The sequence below is a fragment of the Plenodomus lingam genome (genome assembly GCF_022343315.1).
Source record: "Plenodomus lingam strain CAN1 chromosome Unknown contig_26, whole genome shotgun sequence".
Taxonomy (NCBI): Eukaryota; Fungi; Ascomycota; class Dothideomycetes; order Pleosporales; family Leptosphaeriaceae; genus Plenodomus; species Plenodomus lingam.
Genome location: NW_027093941.1, coordinates 493794 through 510656, shown reverse-complemented (window position 1 = coordinate 510656; position 16863 = coordinate 493794). Strand labels below are relative to the sequence as shown.

Here is a 16863-nt window from a genome sequence, read left to right as displayed (position 1 = left end):
TGCTTTGACTTCTCAACACAGCCCACCACATTTTGCTACACCGCCACGACACTTTATTATCAACACCTGTGCGCCACACAGACTGCTCGCACAAGTGTCATCGCATTGCAAGACACAAGCTGAACGTTTGCACTCACTGTAGTAGGCGTAACGATTGCGACGACTTTCTTTCCTCTCTGTTAACGCGCGCGACGCTGGTCGCCGCCTACTGTTATATATAGAGCAATAAAGTTGTTGCGCTTGCACTTTCCTCTCACTCACTTCACAAAAAATGCCGTCTTCAGTGTTCTACAAGTTCAAGAACTCAAAAGAGCCCGAACTCATCTTCTTCGAGGGCACCAGCATCAGCGTCTTCGAGTTGAAGCGCGAAATTATCACCGCCTCCGGTCTCGGCGATGGCACCGACTTCAACCTCCACATCTATCCGGAGCACGACATGAATAGCGAGTACAAGGACGATACCACCCTCATCCCTCGATCCGACACAGTCATCGCTGTCCGCCGGCCGGCTCCCCGTGGCCGCGGCCGTGCCGCTCGTTATGTGACAGGAAGAGCGCCTGTACGCGCAATCACGAAAGAGACGAAGCCCGCACCGAGTGCACCCGGCGGTGGCGCTGAGTTGACCGAGACAGACGCCGAAGCTGCCTTCCTAGCCGAGTCCGCTTCGGTCTGGGATGCACAAAAGGAAGCACTGTCGCACGCGAAACCTGTATTCCACAAGAAGAAAGCAGTTGTGGTACCGAATCACGACCCACCACCTGGCTACGTTTGCCGTCGCTGTAACATCAAGGGTCACTGGATCCAAGCATGTCCGACAAACGATGACCCGGACTTCAAGCCTGTGTTCCAGGCCAAGCGCACAACGGGAATCCCCCAATCTTTCCTCAAGAAGGTTGAGAAGCCCATAGATGAGGAGGCAGCAAAGGGTGTGATGCTGAACGCGGATGGTGAATACGTCCAGGTGATGGCGGACACAAAGACATGGGAGAAATTTCAGGAAAAGGTCAATGCCACCAAGGCACAAGCTGCTAGCGCAGACGCGGCTAGCGAGGAAGTTCGTCAGCGTGGACTAGAGTGCTCGATCGACAAGCGGATGTTTGTCGATCCAGTCAAAACCCCATGTTGTAGTAAGACGTACTGCCGAGAGTGCATCGACAACGCACTGGCAGATGGAGATTTGATTTGTCCGAATTGTGCACAGGAGGATGTTCTTATGGATGATCTTGTTCCTGATGAGGACATGGTGAAGTCTATCAAGGCGTTCGAAGCTGAAAGGGCCAAGGCAAAGTTGGACAAGGAGGAAAAGGCCAAGGCAGAAGTCCAAGCGGCGGCAGCAGCAGCAGTTGAATCAGCATCGTCGACCAACAATGAACATGAGAATTCTGCCCCCCAGACTGCTACTGACGTGCCCATACTCTCTGTTGCAGAAGCGGCGAAAACGTCGTGTACCAGTCCAGGCCCAGGTGGGCCTGGTAATGGCTCGGACACTGAGTCGACCAGTTCCAAGAAGCGCAAATCACCACCTACAGAGATTCAGCCACCGTCGGCGCCCAAGGCGATGCGGCAGCAGAAAGAGCAAGAAGCACGACAAGCTTCAAACCCGGCGGCGCAAATGGAGCAGGAATTCATCAAACAAATGGAAGCTTTGAAGAACGCGCCAGCCAATATGAATATGCCTATGCCTATGCCTCTGCCCATGTCCATGTCCATGCCGATGATGGGCGGTATGCCTGGGATGTCGAATATGCCAAACATGGCCAATGGTGGTGGTGGTATGCATGGCAACATGGGCTTCCCAGCGCCGCCTTTCCAGTCCAACATGGGATTCAACCATGGACCGATGATGAACGGACAGATGATGGGTATGTCTATGCAGATGCAGCCGATGCAGATGCAGAACGCGATGATGAACGGGGGCATGAACGGGGGCATGGGAAATTTTGGTGGGATGATGAATCAGGCGGGTCAAGATCAGGGCCAGGCGCAGTGGAATGGCGGGGGACAGAATGGGGGATTCCATGGTGGTTATGGAAATGGGGGGATGAATGGGATGAGCAATGGGATGCATGGGTATGGGCAGGGTGTACAGGGTGATTACAACGATGCGTATGATCGACAACCTGTGAATCCCAGGCATAGAAATAGAAAGAGTAGGGCGCCAGACTTCCGGTATCTCTAAAAGTGGGCAAATCCGTGTATGGGAGGATGGCGGGCGTGATTTTGAGGTTGAGCATGGTTGTCCATGGCTGCGGTTTACAGCCATGGGGCGTTTGGGTGGGGACGACGATTGCTTCTATTAGCGATGATGGTGAACTATATATGCAAACATACATGTTGAAACTCTTGTTCTAATGCTCTCATCTAACCTATCCTACCTATCCATCCTATGTATCCTACCCTTTCCTTTCCATGATGATTGAATGCTTGCTCACGTAGTTTTTCAAGTGTGAATGGATCATGGAACTACTGATGGCACCATACCCGCCACAGTCTCTCTCGGCCTCCTTCTTCATTCTTGAGCAGGCCCCATGATCGGCGGGAAGGAAAAGGAGATAACGAGGCCGTCGAGGGTATAAGAAAGCCAAGAAAGAGGAGGACCATGTCAGGGCTCCAGGACAAAGGCGACGGCAATGCACGGACGGGCTGCCTTGTCACGCTCCCCATGCTCCCCCCCCCCCCCCGCCCCCAATAGCCGCCCCACTTAGCCATCGAGATTGGACCAAGTCACCAGCCGGACGCCGCGTGCAGATTGCTCATTGGCCGGCTACTCACGCCTCACCCTAGGGAGGCGTGCAGCTAGGTACAAATGTATGGCATTGTATGGGCATGTACGGTACCTACGTATGGGCGAGGACTTGGAATGACTCCGACTCTCCCTAGACTGGGATGAGGCTGTTGACAGTGGACTTGTGACTGGCAGTATGTTCCTCTCTTTCCGCTTCCTTGTTCCCTCTTCTCCTTCTCCTTCTCCTTCTCCATCTCCATCATCCTCATCTTCTTCTCCTTCTCCTTCCCCTTCTTCTTCTTCTTCTTCTTCCCCTTCTTACTTTCATAAACCTAGTCATTCATACTCTCTTAGCTTGTCTCTAGCTTGTCACCTCTAAAACTCTCTTTGGGGCCCTTTGGAGGGGCCTTCAACTGGCGCTAGTCAACGTTAGTAGTCAACGTTGGTGTGCCGCTTGCTCCCTTTGTGACACGATTCGAGTATCATCATCGACATCATACGAGGTACAAACCATGGCATCGTCGGCCTCGTCCGCATCGACGGCCGCTTCGGCATCCAATGCGATTGCGATTCCTAGACGCAAGAACAAACTGCATCATCACACTTCGCGTCATTCCATGGATTCGACATTGGGTAACCACTTTGGCTACGGTCGTGGCTACGATAGCTACGGAAGTTTGGCGACTAGCTCCACGGCCTCAACGCCGCAGGGTAGTCCGGGGAATGAGAGAAATTGTGGACGAAGGACGAGTTTGATGTGTGAGTGAATGGGCAGAGAGGAGAGATTGGTGTAAAGGCGCTGATTGAATGGCTGATTGCAGCTGCGACCTTCTCCAAGGCAGAGCACACAGTGATCAATGTCGGGGATTCAGAGAGTCCGCGCCTGGTAGGTTGGGCACGTCTCTATTGAGAGTACAAGTGCATAAGCTCCCCGTGGCTAGGCTAACAGATGGACAGATCACCTGTGTCAAGGCTTCCCAGGGCTTCGACTGGAATCAAGGTATTACAGATCCCAGCCCATCACGTTTCTGTCGTGGCTCCCTAGAATCTAGAGCACCGCTGACTTATGACTCATCGGCACAGAAATCTTCCTACCTAGTTATGCAGAGTACCACTTTGACGATCTCGAGACACGAAAGGATCCGGTAGAGGACATCATACTCACGGATGAGGAGGCAGAGAAGATGTTCCCGTCGTAACGCAGACTCTCTTTGCAGAGAGCAACGAGACACGGAAGATCTTTGGAAGCTGCATAGGAATAGACAAGGTATTGTGGGCCGAAGAATCTGGGGTAATGTAAGAGGGGATGTTGTGCTTTGACACGTGTGGATTACAAGCTGTGTGGTCTTGAATTGGTACTGCGAACCTGTCCTTGGAGTTGGAAGCGGATTGTACTGTACAGGCACTGGCGCCCATAGCGGCGCATGGAGCTCTCTGTAGTAACGGTGTTTGGGCTACTTGTGGATTTGAATTTATATGCATGTTTCACTTGAAGACAACGGACAGCCTCAATGTGATACGATGCATGGTAGCAGCACCCCCCACCTTGCCTCGGCCGCAACGGTTGCTCTTATCGATAAGGCCCGTGTGCACGGACTCGCGCGCGCGATGCATGTTGTCCCAGGGAGCACAACAACACCACAACAACGTCGATCAAGCGCAACACAACCACCACGCCACAACAGCGCTGGCATGTCGCACACTACCGAGCACAGCCACACAAGCCTATAGAATAAACCAGAAAAAAAAACTCCTTCCATCCTGCCCCTCCGCTGATATTGCGCTACAACCCCCCTTGCCCTGGCACGCAATCAACCCTCTCCCACCAAAACACCATCCACCCATCCACCCACATTTCTCGCAATCCAACCAAATCAACCAACCATGGACTCCGAACACCGAAAAGTAGAGCTCCAATCCCCCGCCGACCTCGCCTACCTAACCTCTCGAATCCGGCTCGCCGCCCGCCAAAAACTCGATTTGCACCTGCCGCCCGTAAAAGACGGCAGCAACAGCCCGGACGAACTGCGCACCCAGGTCGAATCCCTCGTCGACGCCTTTGTCGCAAATGTGCTGCAGGGCATGCGCAACAATATCAGTATCAATGGGCTTGATGTAGTCGCACGGGGCCGCAGTGGCGAGGACGAGGGAGAGGAGCGGGGGGAGGCCATGGAGGGCGTGGTGGGTGCGGACTTTGCTGGTGCTGATGCTGGCAATGCCATAAGTGAAGCGGAGAAGGAGGAGTATGAACCGTTCGATGAGAAGTTGAGGGCGAGGCTTGCGGCGCAGGTCGCGAGGCGGGATGCCTTGGTGGCCAAGATTAGTGCGCATCGGAGGACGACGCCCAAGGCGGCGGCGGCGGCGTGGCAGGCGCGGTTTGAGGCCGAGGCCGAGGGCTTGACGAGGGAGATGGCGGGCTGGGAGAAGATGGCGGGTATGGTCGGGGAGCAGGATGTTGCGCGTGTGGAGCCGTTGTCGAGGGCAGACGAGGTGCAGAGGAATTGGGAGCGGGCGGTTGAAGGGTTGGCCAGGTTGAACAAGGGATTGCCGGAGACGAGGGCGAGGTTGGAGAGGTGTGGGCATGTGGTTGGATATTTGGGCGAGGAGAAGAAGTGAGCTTTTTAGTGAGTGGCTGTGTTGGTTGAACTCGTTGCTTAGGGTTAAAGGCGTATATATACCATGGCGTTCTGGGAGGAGTCTGGGGAAGAAATACCCATACTATACTGGCTGGCTTGGCTAGGCCCTTGGTTGGGATGCATGCAGCCATTGTTTTTGTTCAAGAAACTACTACGTCTACACTAAGCATGCTCAAACTCCAGGGGTATCGCTGACCAAACGCCGTGAACTCGACTCTAATGCTTCGCACATGTTACAAATTGTCTTCGCTGCCGCTCCTACTGATTTCACGAACGACAAATGCGTCCGCATCTACGGGGAGCTTGTTCAAATCAACCTTGCTCGCTTCCGCCCACGCCCTGACCTTTGCCTTGTTGATAACCACTTCTGCACCACCTCGCTTCTTCTGCTCCAGCACATGCATAGCCTGCAATGTGGCTATAATATCCTCGGGCATAATATACGTCTTCTCCCGAAGATCTTGCACCGTCAACGTGCGTTTCGAAGGGCAAGAGAGAATTGTGCGCGCGAGCGTTTGCGACCAATAATGCATGTATGCAATTCTACCGAGATCCGATAACGCTGTGAGCTGTTAGCCAACCGAGTCAACGGTCTCGATGAAGCGATGAGAACAAAAAAACAACCTACGTTTCTCAGGCCCGCCTAAGCGTCCCTCCCGCCGGCTCATCTCATAACTCGCACCCATCAAAATCTGGCCCAGCCCCTGCTTCTGCCACGGCGGAAAGACCAGTATACATGCCAAATTATTGTTATCCCAGCTCATTTTCTCCTTGCTGAAGAAGCCCACCACTTGTCCTGTGCTGGTATGTATACCCCCAGCTGCCTTTTCCTCGTCCTTCACATCTGTATTTGGTACACTTGGCTTGGGTTCATGCGCAACCAGCAAATAGTACAAAAAAGTCGTGACGTCGTAGAAGACCGACTTTGTATCGAGAAAGAGTTTCGCAAACAGCGACAGGTTTTGCGCGTATAACTTGTGTTTCTCACCGTCGATTTCGTAGATGGAGTAGTTATCTTTTCTGTAGACACGTGTGCCAAGGGGTGGGCTCGTATGGAGGGGGCAGACTTTCTGTTCGCATTTCCCCTATCTATCAGCGTTCAACTCTCTATCTATTCTCTCTCTCTCTGTCTCTCTGCACATGCCTCCGTCGCCATGGACAAAAGCTGCAAGGTGCTTACCAAATGCCCCAGGAATCCAGCTAATTCCTTGGTATACCTAAAACACCAGTGGCACACGTACAACCGCTCCACGCGTCGGCCTACCAGCTCCTCGGGGTAAAAGGACGGATACCATGGGGTGATGAGCAGAGAGCCGAAGACGACCTCGAGAACATTTGGGCCAATGGGGGGTTTCTGCGAGGGTTTGGGCGTCGAGGTTGCGGAGGATGCAGATGTGCCATTAGCAGCGGCAACATCGGGGGCCATTGGGGGTTGTGGCAGACCTGGTGGGGGGGAGATGGGAGGGGTGGGGGACGTGACGTGTTGAGGTTGGATGCGTGCATGTATGCTAGCGTGGCGCGCAGGCACGTGCAGTGGTTGTGAGGGAGTCAGGTTGTAGACGTCCAGGTTTCAGACTTGTCTTGTAATCACTGCGTGATACTTTATCTGGAAGTCGTATCTGATGAGGCTATTTCTTTCGTAGTAAAACGAGTTTGCTGGAAGGACGAGATACCTACAACCGTTTCTCGTTCTCCCCTGAAGTAGCTGAGTATCATTCAATCTGCGACCAATTCCACGCTACAGGCTCTCCCAATCTTCTCTCCCACTTCCATCTCCTCTTCACCTCTTTGTTGGTGTACTGGGCGGAGTCAGGATCCCTCCAACCCCTAGCAACTCGCACTGATGTTCGTGCAACGCCCTTACTACCTCCTTGTTCGCAGCGTATTCCTTCCAAGCTTCCTCATCCGCCATGATCGCAGGAAGCCTCGAGTGTAGTTGCATAACGATGGACTTGCGTAGTCCGCAGTCCATTTCTGGAAACTCTGACTGGTAGACATTGGATGCCAGGTCTACAATGCTCAGGGGGTCGTAGATGAATGGGATACGATCGATGATCGTTTCTGCCACTTTATGTTTGATGGGCTGCATGGCGTACTATTGACTATCAATTAGCTGCCGAGATCGGGCTGATGGATCAAAAATTAATCAAAGGAAAGAGCTTACCTTATCTGCGGCAATGAAGAGGGCTAGAATGTCGCTCATCACGAGTTCCTTCTCCAGTGCGCGGAGCAGAGCGAAGTTGGTGAAGATCGAGCCCGTGGTCGAGTTGTAGACTCCGTAGAGTTCTTGAAGAAGGGTTGATATCAGTTTCGCATCCTCGGGTAGGGTAATGGAACGCTGCTCGCTTTCCTTTGCTGTGTCAGCATGGGCATGGAACGATCAAAGGCCAAGTGTTTGACGTACACTGAAGCGGCCATCACAAACAGCATTGAAGTACTCAGATCTACTACAGAGGCTTGAGTCGTATTAGTGGTCTGTACCGTCGGTCATGCAATCTGACTTACAGCACACGATGGACTGGATAGAGTATTCCGCCTGCAATGACGGTGAAGTCTGAGCACTTGCCCGCCTTGTAGATCCTATGAATATCAGTATAATGCGGTTGATATGGGGATCTCCAACATACTTAGCCCACTCAGAAGCATTTGCATCCGAAATTGCAGTCCAGGGCGCAGAATCTTCCAGCTTCAAGCCCTGACACTCTTTTTCCATGGTGAAATCCGCACGTGCCAGTGCCGCATTGCTACAGCATTGTCAACTCTTGCACCACATATGTTCTGGTGTAAACTTACGATGTGGCCTCATATATCTCAAATCGCTGGTTTCCAACCTTCGTGACCAACCGCCCAAGCAACTGCGTGAAATCTGCCGCACCATTCGCCGTCTCGAACACCAGATCCAGTTGGTAGTGAGCCAGCAATAGACATATCTTCTTACAAGAAGTACTTGTTCGCAAGCAAGCTGCCAGGATTTTCGTTGCAGCAAAGTATACTGGCTCATCGGTCTCTGGCCATTGAGCCATCACCATTGTGCCGGGCTCGAGGGTGTAAACCAACCCGAACTCATTGTTGGCACGGTCGAGAACTAGATCGGCACAGCTAGGTGACTTGAAACAGTTTGTGACTGCGAACGATGCAAGTGCCCACATTGTAACGGGTTCATGATCAGCCATTGAGGGCTGAGCGCGAGGCTTCATAATCGCAAATGAAGTAAGATAGGCGGTTGATCCTTACAATGTAGGGAGAAGAAGCTTACAAAAGAGGTGGAAGAAGGGTTCCGGCAAGCTGCGAGGTAGTGAGAGGCTTGACATGTTGGTGTGAACGGTGAGTGTGACACGAGTGTACCATTCGATGGGCGGTGACCAGAGGCGTTAGCGGTGAACAGCATCGAGCAGCAAGCAGGCAGAGTTTTCTAAGATATTTCTATCAGAGCGATAAGGTATATCAAGTCTAATGGAAGATTTAAGAAAAATGATAATACATTGCGTTTACGTAGGCAGCTCGTCCGCATTGTGAAACATCCATTATGTTTGCATTTTAGCATCCCCCAGACCCCAATGTTTTCACCACGAATTCATACATGCTCCAATTTATCACCGGGATGGAGCAATCTGTTTTACATAGTCCTAGAACCACATTGAGCCATACTAGTGCATGAACTCCGAAAATCATGGCGTAATATTCACCAAGTGGTTGGAATCTGACTGTATTCTTTCTTGCCAATCTTAAGATCGTCGAAGACTGAGTCGTCACCTACGATATGGTTAGTACATGTCATCGATAGTTGTGGAAAATGTACTTACCATGTAGGTGTTGGACGCGGAGCTCATCCTCGTGCTCCAACTTCTCCAGCTCTTCCTGTGGTGTCTCTTTATCATCCTTTTGGTCCTTCTTAGTGGGCTCGACGGCGCTGTCAACCTCTTCGCCAATAAGTAATATCTGACAGTATTCATAGTCCAGATACTTTGGCTTGACCTCTGACCAAGCCAGGTTACGAAACTCTGAAATGATCCTATCACAAATCAATATTTTATATCTTTGTAATCACTTGTTGAACTCACTCTTTCGGAAAGTCGGGTTTCTGAGGTAGCTGAGCTCTTGCATTGCCAGGGCGCTCAGGATTCTTCGCACTAATGACAAAGCTACCCGAATCCTTAATACCAAGGTCCTTTTGTACTTCACCGAGCTCGGACGGAATAGTTGTAGAGTAGACAAGATGTGACGTTGCATTCTCAGTTCGTGTGATTGCATACACGCCCTCCGCGATAGGATTTACTGGCTCATCTCGCCGAGAGCCCTTGGTCTTGGTATCGTACTCGGTTGCAGGAAAAAAATTCTCTTTCAACTCCTTGATGGTTGTATTTGCCTTCTCCACAAAAGCCATGAACTTGTCGTTGTGGGACTTGGGAAATACTTTCTTAGGCAGCGCAAGCAGGCGGATGTTGTCCTGATCGGCCAGAGCACCATCGCCCAGCTTGGCCCCAGTGGGAATAGGCCGCAGCACGAAGAAAGTACGCTGTAGGTCACCAACGCTGTCGGAATCTGAGATGCCTACGCGATTACGGGTGAAGAAGTATATGATGCCCTTCTCGAGTATGTTTGACGGGACTTCCGCCGCGCGCTGGGTCGACACATCGATAGGTCCATCTCCATTTGCCTCGGTTGCTGCTCCCGTGTTCTCATTCGGGTCTTGGTCAGCGTCAGCATTGGCCGTCGTCGGCGCCTTTGCAGTATCATCTGAAGCTTTGCTATTGACCTCCTTTTCGGTATCGACATTGATCCCTCCGTCTTCATCATGGTCGGAACTGGGTTGTTTCATTTTGGTATCTTGTTGTTCGCTGCCGAGAGTCTCTTCTATCGTCGTCTGTTTCTTAGCTGTCTTATGGTTGCGATTTGGGGACAGCTCAATCTCTGGCTTCCTCTTCGTGCCAGCTATCGACTCATCGGACTTTGCAGGACTTGGGCTCTTGCCATCTCCGCGCTGAGGTGTGGGTGGTCCAACCATTGTTACACTTGTGGGTCAACGTAGATGGCACGGTGAAAGTAGATGAACTTGCGAAGAAAATAGCCTGGCACTTCTTGGACGAATGATTGATGAAGAACTGAGGATACTTCTGATAAAAGACGGCGCGGACGCGAGGTTTGTACTCGTCGCGTCGCGTCTACTGTGATGGTGACGTCAGAAGCTATTTGGTCCAGACCGTAGTAGCATCCGTCGTCGTAACACATGTGCACGTGCATGACACAATCACCAGCCCCTTTGAGACGCGACGTAATGGTTTGAGCCTTCGATGCTCTCATGATGTGACGTCGACAAACGTTAACAGACATTGATGAGCTCAAATACTCTACCTGCTCGGTTCGTCATCCTATCTTCGGCGGACACCCACTGACTACGGTGAGTATGTGAAACTTGTGCACTATGGATTGCGTCCCTGGTCGTCCACCATACCTTGAGATCTACCAGCAGAAGGGAGGGAGACTCTCTTAGATGTTGGCTTCCTAGGGCTGAGAGAACCAGCGACGACGGGCACTCTCTTTGGGCATAAACAGGCCATCAGAAGGTATGGCAGAATGTTCACTCGCGTCGTATTATCCATGCTTTTCTGTGAAGGCTTTGATGCCCTCAGCGATTCCCTCGGGGCTGGGTCTCTCTGCGCAAACATCCGGGCTAAAGCCAAACTCCTCGATGAGGTAGTCGCGAGTGGTGGGCCCAATCGTGGCGATGAAGACCTTCCTCTCATCGTTCATCGGTTTGGCCCTTCTGCTACCTGGTTCAAGAAGATCCAAGCTCTCCAGCATCGCCTGACAGCCGGTTGGGGAAAACACAACTATCCACTGGCGTTGGGCCCCACGTTCCACGTTATTCCTCCAGATGGAAGAGAAATCAGCTTTGAACGACTGCATCTCTCCGGTTTCGTATATAACCAACTCGTCTATTCTTGAACGCATATTGGCTTCCAGCTCTTCGGACTGGAGTGTTTTTGGTATAATGTCCCTTCTTTTATCACCGACCAGGAAGAGTATAGGCGGCTTCGGAGTGCCCGCATACATGCTGTTGTAGTGGTCCAACACAAAAGCAGCTAAGGCTTCACCATTACCAGTTTCCTCGCCCAGGATGGGGCATGGAAGCTTCAGGGATTTCAGGCCACGGGCTGTAGCTGGACCTACGACATATAATGGCAAACTGGGGGGAAGGAGATGCTCAATTGCCAGCGATCCCTCGGCCCGGATGCTCTCGACAATTTGGGCGAATGCTTCGACAGCGCGCTGGGAGGTGAAGATCACGGCGCCATATGTGGCCAGTCCCTGTTGTGAGGCTGGGACAAAGCCGCGGCTGGTGATGTGGTGTTGCACCAAGTCCAGCGCATCTCGCCTGAACCGATGTTCGAGCACGGGCACGAACACGGGGGCATAGCGACCGTTGTCGACGGTGCTGAAGAGCTCCTCGTACGTGTCTGTGGGTGCAGACTTGGTCTTGAGCAGTAGGAGAGGCGTCCTTCCCCGCGAACGTTCGGCCATGGTGTTGGTGCTTTTGTATTGCGTGGGATGCGAATGAGCCGAAAGACGTTGTTCGGCGGGGGTGGGGAGTCCCAGCCGAGCGGGACAAAAGTGAAAGGCCAGAAGGTTGTGTACCGACTCTCATTCGTTAGTGGCGCTTGCCCGCAACTAAAGGACCGTGGGTTCGCAACGCTCGCTCGAAATCAACATATTACTTGTCCTTCCACCGCAACGCCCGCCTCGAGAAACAAACTTTCAACGCCCCCCCCCCCCACACTCGGCCGGCCACCTCTACCCTGCGCCATCTCCTCGACCGTCAATAGCCCGTCAGTCATCCCAATTGAAAACCAAAGTGACTACTGCACCCATGGCCGACGTCGCAGCCTCCCCCGCCACACAGACGGCTGCCGCCGACAAAGCTGCTGCATCGCAGACCAAGCAGCAGATTGTCAAGCCCGAAAAGCCCGACGAGGACAAATACAAGGAGGAACTTGCCAAGGCAGAGAAGGAGCATGCTGCTGCTCAAGAAAAGCTGGTAAGACGATATACATGGATATGCCCTGGCCTGCACCTAACCGCCCACACTGTGCACATATGCCCTCTTTCCCCCCCCCCCACACGTGGTGCATCGCTTTCTCGGATACTTGCATCTCGCACCTACATTGTGCGCCCCTCGCTCGCTAAGGGAATTGCTGACGCATGACAGAACGCCTGCAGGGCTAAACTCGACCTCGCCAAGCCCAACAACAAGGACTCGCCCAACGCAAAGCGCCAGCAGGAGCTCAAGACCGAGCTCAACGCCATCCGCCAGGCACAGCAGGGCAACAAGTCTGGTCGCAATGCCGTCTTCGAGAAGATCAAGAAGCTCGACGAACAGCTCAAGTCACGGGTGGCCGAGCTCAAGACAGCAAAGGCCAAAGTCAACTTCAAGTCGGCTGAAGAGGTCGATCAGGAAATCGCCCGTCTGCAGAAGCAGGTTGACGGCGGCATGATGAAGCTCGTGGACGAGAAGAAGGCCCTCTCTGACATCACCAACCTCAACAAGGCTCGCAAGAACTTTTCCCAATTCGACTCGCAACAAAAGGCCATCGATGACATCAAGGCCCAGATCGCCGAGCAGAAGAAGCTGTTGGACGACCCCGAGAACAAGGCTCTCAGCGAAAAGTACACCAAGCTTCAGACCGAGCTGGACGCACTAAAGGCTGAGCAGGACGAGGCCTTCAAGGGCCTGAAGGCTCTCCGTGAGCAGACCGACAAGGCACGTGCTGAGCAGCAAGAAAAGTATCTTGCGCGCAAAGAGCTCAAGGACAACTACTACCAGCAAAAGCGTGCCTTCCAGAACTACGAGTTCGAGGCTCGCAAGATCCGCAACGAGAAGCGTCGTCAAGAGCAAATCGCATACACGGCCAACAAGCGCAAGGAGATTGCCAACAAGCGTCTCGAAGAGGCCAGCGCACCCGCTTACCAGGACGAAATCATCGCGACTGAGGGTCTCATCCGACACTTCGACCCTTCGGCCCTACCAGCAAAGGAGACCACGACAGCCAGCAAATTCGCTGCGTCTGCTCAGCGTACTGTCGACGACGCCGGTCTCAAGGGCACCCGTGTCTCGAAGAAGGATGCTGAAGAAGAGGTCTACTTCGCTGGTACGGGTGGCAAGAAGGGAAAAAAGGGCAAAAAGGGCGGTGCGGCTCCTTCCAAATTCAACCTCAACATGGGCATCATCGAGGAATTGACAAAGGTGGGCGTTCCTGCTCCCTCGAGTCAAGAGGATATCCCAGCCACTGTAGAACAACTCAAGGCCAAACTTGCGCACTGGAAAGAGGACCAAGACCGCAAGACCAAGGAGGTAAGTTACTAGACCTGGCCAGAATCGAACAGGAACTGATCATGTTGCAGAACATCGCAAAGGCACAAAAGGAAATTGAGCGTCTCGAGGCCGAAGAGGACGAAGCGACCAATGGTACTACTGACACGGCGCGTAAGCCTGCTCAGAAGAACCAGGGTGTCAATGGCTCCGCATCCGCAGAGGCAGAACTTGCCCGAGAGAAGGATGCTGCTGCCGATGCTGCCGACGACCTGAAGAAGGCATCTTTGGAGGACAAGGAAGAGACGTCCGAGGCATAGCATGTCCGGCGCGATCCATGTATGAAGCACTTCAGCGCGTATCATGCTGGGCCATCTACAGGTGATATTTGTATCAGCTCAGGATCAGGTCTGGCTATTCTTCATTCTTAGCTAGGGGTTGGCATCTTCTTGACTTTGTGTTCGGGGATTATCAGCATGGCATCGGCAGGGGCTTGGGCTTGGGCTGCGGTTCTGCATCTTCTTTCTTCGAAAAGCAAAAGTGTTAGGATGATAATGAGTATTTTCTAATCTGCATCGATGTCCTATGAGCTACACAGTAGCCTTTTCTTTTATGTTTCACGTATACATCTTGATGCTTTGCGCCCACGATGGGAGTCAGTCGTCCACTGCTAATCATGCCAAGTACACAAACAGGTCAACAAATGACGCAACCACCGGCTGATACGCAATGGTTGGGCCAGACTGCCCAAAGGTAGTTCTACTTCGGCTATGCTTTAGCCAGAACACTTTCACGCTTGACCCCGCTATGTGGGGTGTTGTGGTTTTGTGGAACGCAATGAGGAGTGCTTTTGACGTCATCACAGGCGACTGCATACAAAGTCTCGCGGCATCCACACCCTCCTGTTTCAGTCGCATTACATCACCGTCTCCTACCATAACACACTTCCTCATACCCAGGTATGTTCTCCATACGTCCTCGCCTCTTGTCTCTACGAACTGCAACAACCACACGCACAACTCCTCATAATTCATTCGTCAAGACGCTGACAGCCCGTCTACAGCTACCGCCGATTACTACACCCCAACGCGTACTCATCAAATCCATCATGTCTTCTGGCTTCAGCAATACGGATACCGGCTCCAAGAATGCCGACCCCTACACACAGAAGAATCTCCAAGAGCCCCCTCTGAAGGAGAAGGTTGAGGACCTCTTCGAGTTTGTAGACAAGACCAAGTTCTGTTTGTTGACTACACAAGTTGCCGACAGTGATCTGTTGGCTTCACGAGCCATGGCTGTAGCAGCAAAAGTTTGTTACACAGAACATTGCTGGTAGCGTTGCAACCACGGACTAACAACCGGACAGGAAGGAAACGGCTTCGATATCCTATTTCACACCAACACCGAGTCAGGCAAAACTGACGACCTCAAGGAGCATGCAGCAGTCAACGTTGGCTTCATCAACAACTCTGGCGAGTGGGCTTCCATTTCTGGCCACGCATCCATCGAGACCAACCGTGACATTGTTCGCAAGCACTACTCTCCCGCATTAAAGGCATGGCTCGGTGATCTCGGTGACGGCAAGCACGACGGTGGCCCAGAGGATCCGCGTATTGGTATCATCCGCGTCAAGGCCAGCACCGCACAGTATGCAGTATCGAAGAAGACTCAGATTGGCGGGTTCGTTGAGTTGGCAAAAGGCATTGCAACTGGCGAGAGCCCGAGTGTGAACAAGCTGAGGCGTATCAGCGAGTCGGAGATTCGACAGTGGAAGTCACAGTAATTAGCGTTGCCCGATGGATACATGGAGGTCAGAAGGTCTGTACCGAAGGGTGAAAACACATGACGATGGGAATCCCAAGTCGATCGGTGAATAACGTAAACAAACATCTTCATTGCCGTGTGGCCCCAACCAACTTTGACCACCCGTGCGCTTGCCACTTGCCATTGAATGATGAACAAACATGACGTCATCTGCCTTTTCAATTCCATGTCTACAAATCCCATCAACAACCGCAAAAGTTATCCTGTACATTACAAGCACGAAATTCGACACTTTCCATCACCATGGACGACCCAGTCGCCGAAATCCCCCACGTCATCCACCTCCTCACCCAATCACCGCCCTCGACCCAGCACAACGCCATAGAAAGATACTTTACGCCGAATGCCTCGTTCACGCATCCCTTTGTACGCACGGGGAGCTGGTCGCACTCGCGCGTCATGATAGCGGGTATATACCGATGGTATAAGATTATGAGTCCACGGATTGAGATTGGGGTGGACAGCGTTGGTATGTTTTTTCTTTCTCCTTGTCCAAGTTTATGATTACAAGTTTGTCACAAGTATTGTTTTTTTTTCCTTTCCACCTTTTCACCATGCATGCATGCATACTACAACTGCTGCAGCAACAACAAGCGACAGGATACGAAGAACTAGGACAATCAAACGAATAACAATGATAATCAAAGTCTAGCGTTCGATAAACCGAATTTAAAACTCTACGTTGAAATCTCCCAGATTTTTAGAATATGGTGGATACCGTTGTATTACGCGCCCGTTCGTCTGGTTACTGTTCTTACACTTGTACAAGCTCCTCCTCTTCTTTCTGCTGCTGCTGCTTCTTCTTCTTCTTCTTCTTCACACACTTCCCCCACCCCCTCCTCATCCCGACCCACAAAATACTACATCACCTCGCAAAACGACCTCTACCAAACAGACCAATTCATCAAGTTCATCGCACCAGGTGTCTGGCTCGCAATTTGGCTGTTTGGGTTTCTGGCGAGCGTGGGGTGTGTGGTCGGGGCTTTGGTTGGTTCGCCGGTGACGTGGGTGGAGGAGCGGTGGGGGTGGGGGGAGGGACGACCTGGGAGGAAAGGAAGGGGGAAGCGGGAGAGTGAGAGTGGGGAGGGGAGAGAGAGAAAAGAAAAGAGGGTAGCGGGGGAAATGAAAATGTAGTGGTTAAAGGGCTTATTCAGGAGTGACTTCAAGAGCGCGAGACTGGAGGAACCATGGGTAAAATGGGATGATATACTCGGGAGACATCTTTTACAGTGTACTTTGTAAAGAGGACGGGTGCCATCACCGTAAATATAATTTCCTGTGATATCATCCATCACTTATTGTACACCTCTTTTCTTTTTCTCACTACAACGGCACCAACAATAACGACAGACCACATTAACAATAACTGA

General features: G+C 52.1%; 11 protein-coding genes across 11 annotated transcripts; 6 read left to right on the top strand and 5 right to left on the bottom strand.

The window, feature by feature from the left end:
* Positions 1-271: 271 nt before the first annotated feature.
* Positions 272-2179, top strand: IAQ61_006438 (uncharacterized protein; the record flags this gene model as incomplete). Its single annotated transcript, XM_003845273.1, has 1 exon — positions 272-2179. The coding sequence occupies one exon, from the start codon at positions 272-274 to the stop codon at positions 2177-2179; it is 1908 nt and encodes a 635-aa protein (XP_003845321.1).
* A 1058-nt stretch (positions 2180-3237) lies between these two features.
* IAQ61_006437 (uncharacterized protein) lies at positions 3238-3874 on the top strand (the record flags this gene model as incomplete). Its single annotated transcript, XM_066097185.1, has 2 exons — positions 3238-3436; positions 3639-3874. 2 exons carry the CDS (start codon positions 3238-3240, stop codon positions 3872-3874), a joined length of 435 nt encoding a protein of 144 aa, XP_065952662.1.
* A 12-nt stretch (positions 3875-3886) lies between these two features.
* On the bottom strand, positions 3887-4207 carry IAQ61_006436 (uncharacterized protein; the record flags this gene model as incomplete). The annotated part of the gene is made up of 1 exon (XM_066097184.1): positions 3887-4207. One exon carries the CDS (start codon positions 4205-4207, stop codon positions 3887-3889), a length of 321 nt encoding a protein of 106 aa, XP_065952661.1.
* A 402-nt stretch (positions 4208-4609) lies between these two features.
* IAQ61_006435 (uncharacterized protein) lies at positions 4610-5341 on the top strand (the record flags this gene model as incomplete). The annotated part of the gene is made up of 1 exon (XM_003845271.2): positions 4610-5341. The coding sequence occupies one exon, from the start codon at positions 4610-4612 to the stop codon at positions 5339-5341; it is 732 nt and encodes a 243-aa protein (XP_003845319.1).
* A 253-nt stretch (positions 5342-5594) lies between these two features.
* Positions 5595-6787, bottom strand: IAQ61_006434 (uncharacterized protein; the record flags this gene model as incomplete). The annotated part of the gene is made up of 3 exons (XM_066097183.1): positions 5595-5923; positions 5990-6381; positions 6603-6787. The coding sequence occupies 3 exons, from the start codon at positions 6785-6787 to the stop codon at positions 5595-5597; spliced, it is 906 nt and encodes a 301-aa protein (XP_065952660.1).
* A 354-nt stretch (positions 6788-7141) lies between these two features.
* Positions 7142-8510, bottom strand: IAQ61_006433 (uncharacterized protein; the record flags this gene model as incomplete). The annotated part of the gene is made up of 6 exons (XM_066097182.1): positions 7142-7456; positions 7526-7711; positions 7766-7817; positions 7867-7941; positions 7989-8105; positions 8155-8510. 6 exons carry the CDS (start codon positions 8508-8510, stop codon positions 7142-7144), a joined length of 1101 nt encoding a protein of 366 aa, XP_065952659.1.
* Positions 8511-9043: 533 nt separating this feature from the next.
* IAQ61_006432 (uncharacterized protein) lies at positions 9044-10366 on the bottom strand (the record flags this gene model as incomplete). The annotated part of the gene is made up of 3 exons (XM_003845268.2): positions 9044-9114; positions 9165-9373; positions 9423-10366. The coding sequence occupies 3 exons, from the start codon at positions 10364-10366 to the stop codon at positions 9044-9046; spliced, it is 1224 nt and encodes a 407-aa protein (XP_003845316.2).
* Positions 10367-10953: 587 nt separating this feature from the next.
* Positions 10954-11883, bottom strand: IAQ61_006431 (uncharacterized protein; the record flags this gene model as incomplete). Its single annotated transcript, XM_003845267.1, has 1 exon — positions 10954-11883. One exon carries the CDS (start codon positions 11881-11883, stop codon positions 10954-10956), a length of 930 nt encoding a protein of 309 aa, XP_003845315.1.
* Positions 11884-12229: 346 nt separating this feature from the next.
* Positions 12230-13989, top strand: IAQ61_006430 (uncharacterized protein; the record flags this gene model as incomplete). Its single annotated transcript, XM_003845266.2, has 3 exons — positions 12230-12397; positions 12569-13711; positions 13762-13989. 3 exons carry the CDS (start codon positions 12230-12232, stop codon positions 13987-13989), a joined length of 1539 nt encoding a protein of 512 aa, XP_003845314.2.
* Positions 13990-14630: 641 nt separating this feature from the next.
* On the top strand, positions 14631-15452 carry IAQ61_006429 (uncharacterized protein; the record flags this gene model as incomplete). Its single annotated transcript, XM_066097181.1, has 2 exons — positions 14631-14966; positions 15036-15452. The coding sequence occupies 2 exons, from the start codon at positions 14631-14633 to the stop codon at positions 15450-15452; spliced, it is 753 nt and encodes a 250-aa protein (XP_065952658.1).
* A 284-nt stretch (positions 15453-15736) lies between these two features.
* Positions 15737-16145, top strand: IAQ61_006428 (uncharacterized protein; the record flags this gene model as incomplete). The annotated part of the gene is made up of 2 exons (XM_066097180.1): positions 15737-15962; positions 16141-16145. 2 exons carry the CDS (start codon positions 15737-15739, stop codon positions 16143-16145), a joined length of 231 nt encoding a protein of 76 aa, XP_065952657.1.
* Between the last annotated feature and the right edge of the window lie 718 nt (positions 16146-16863).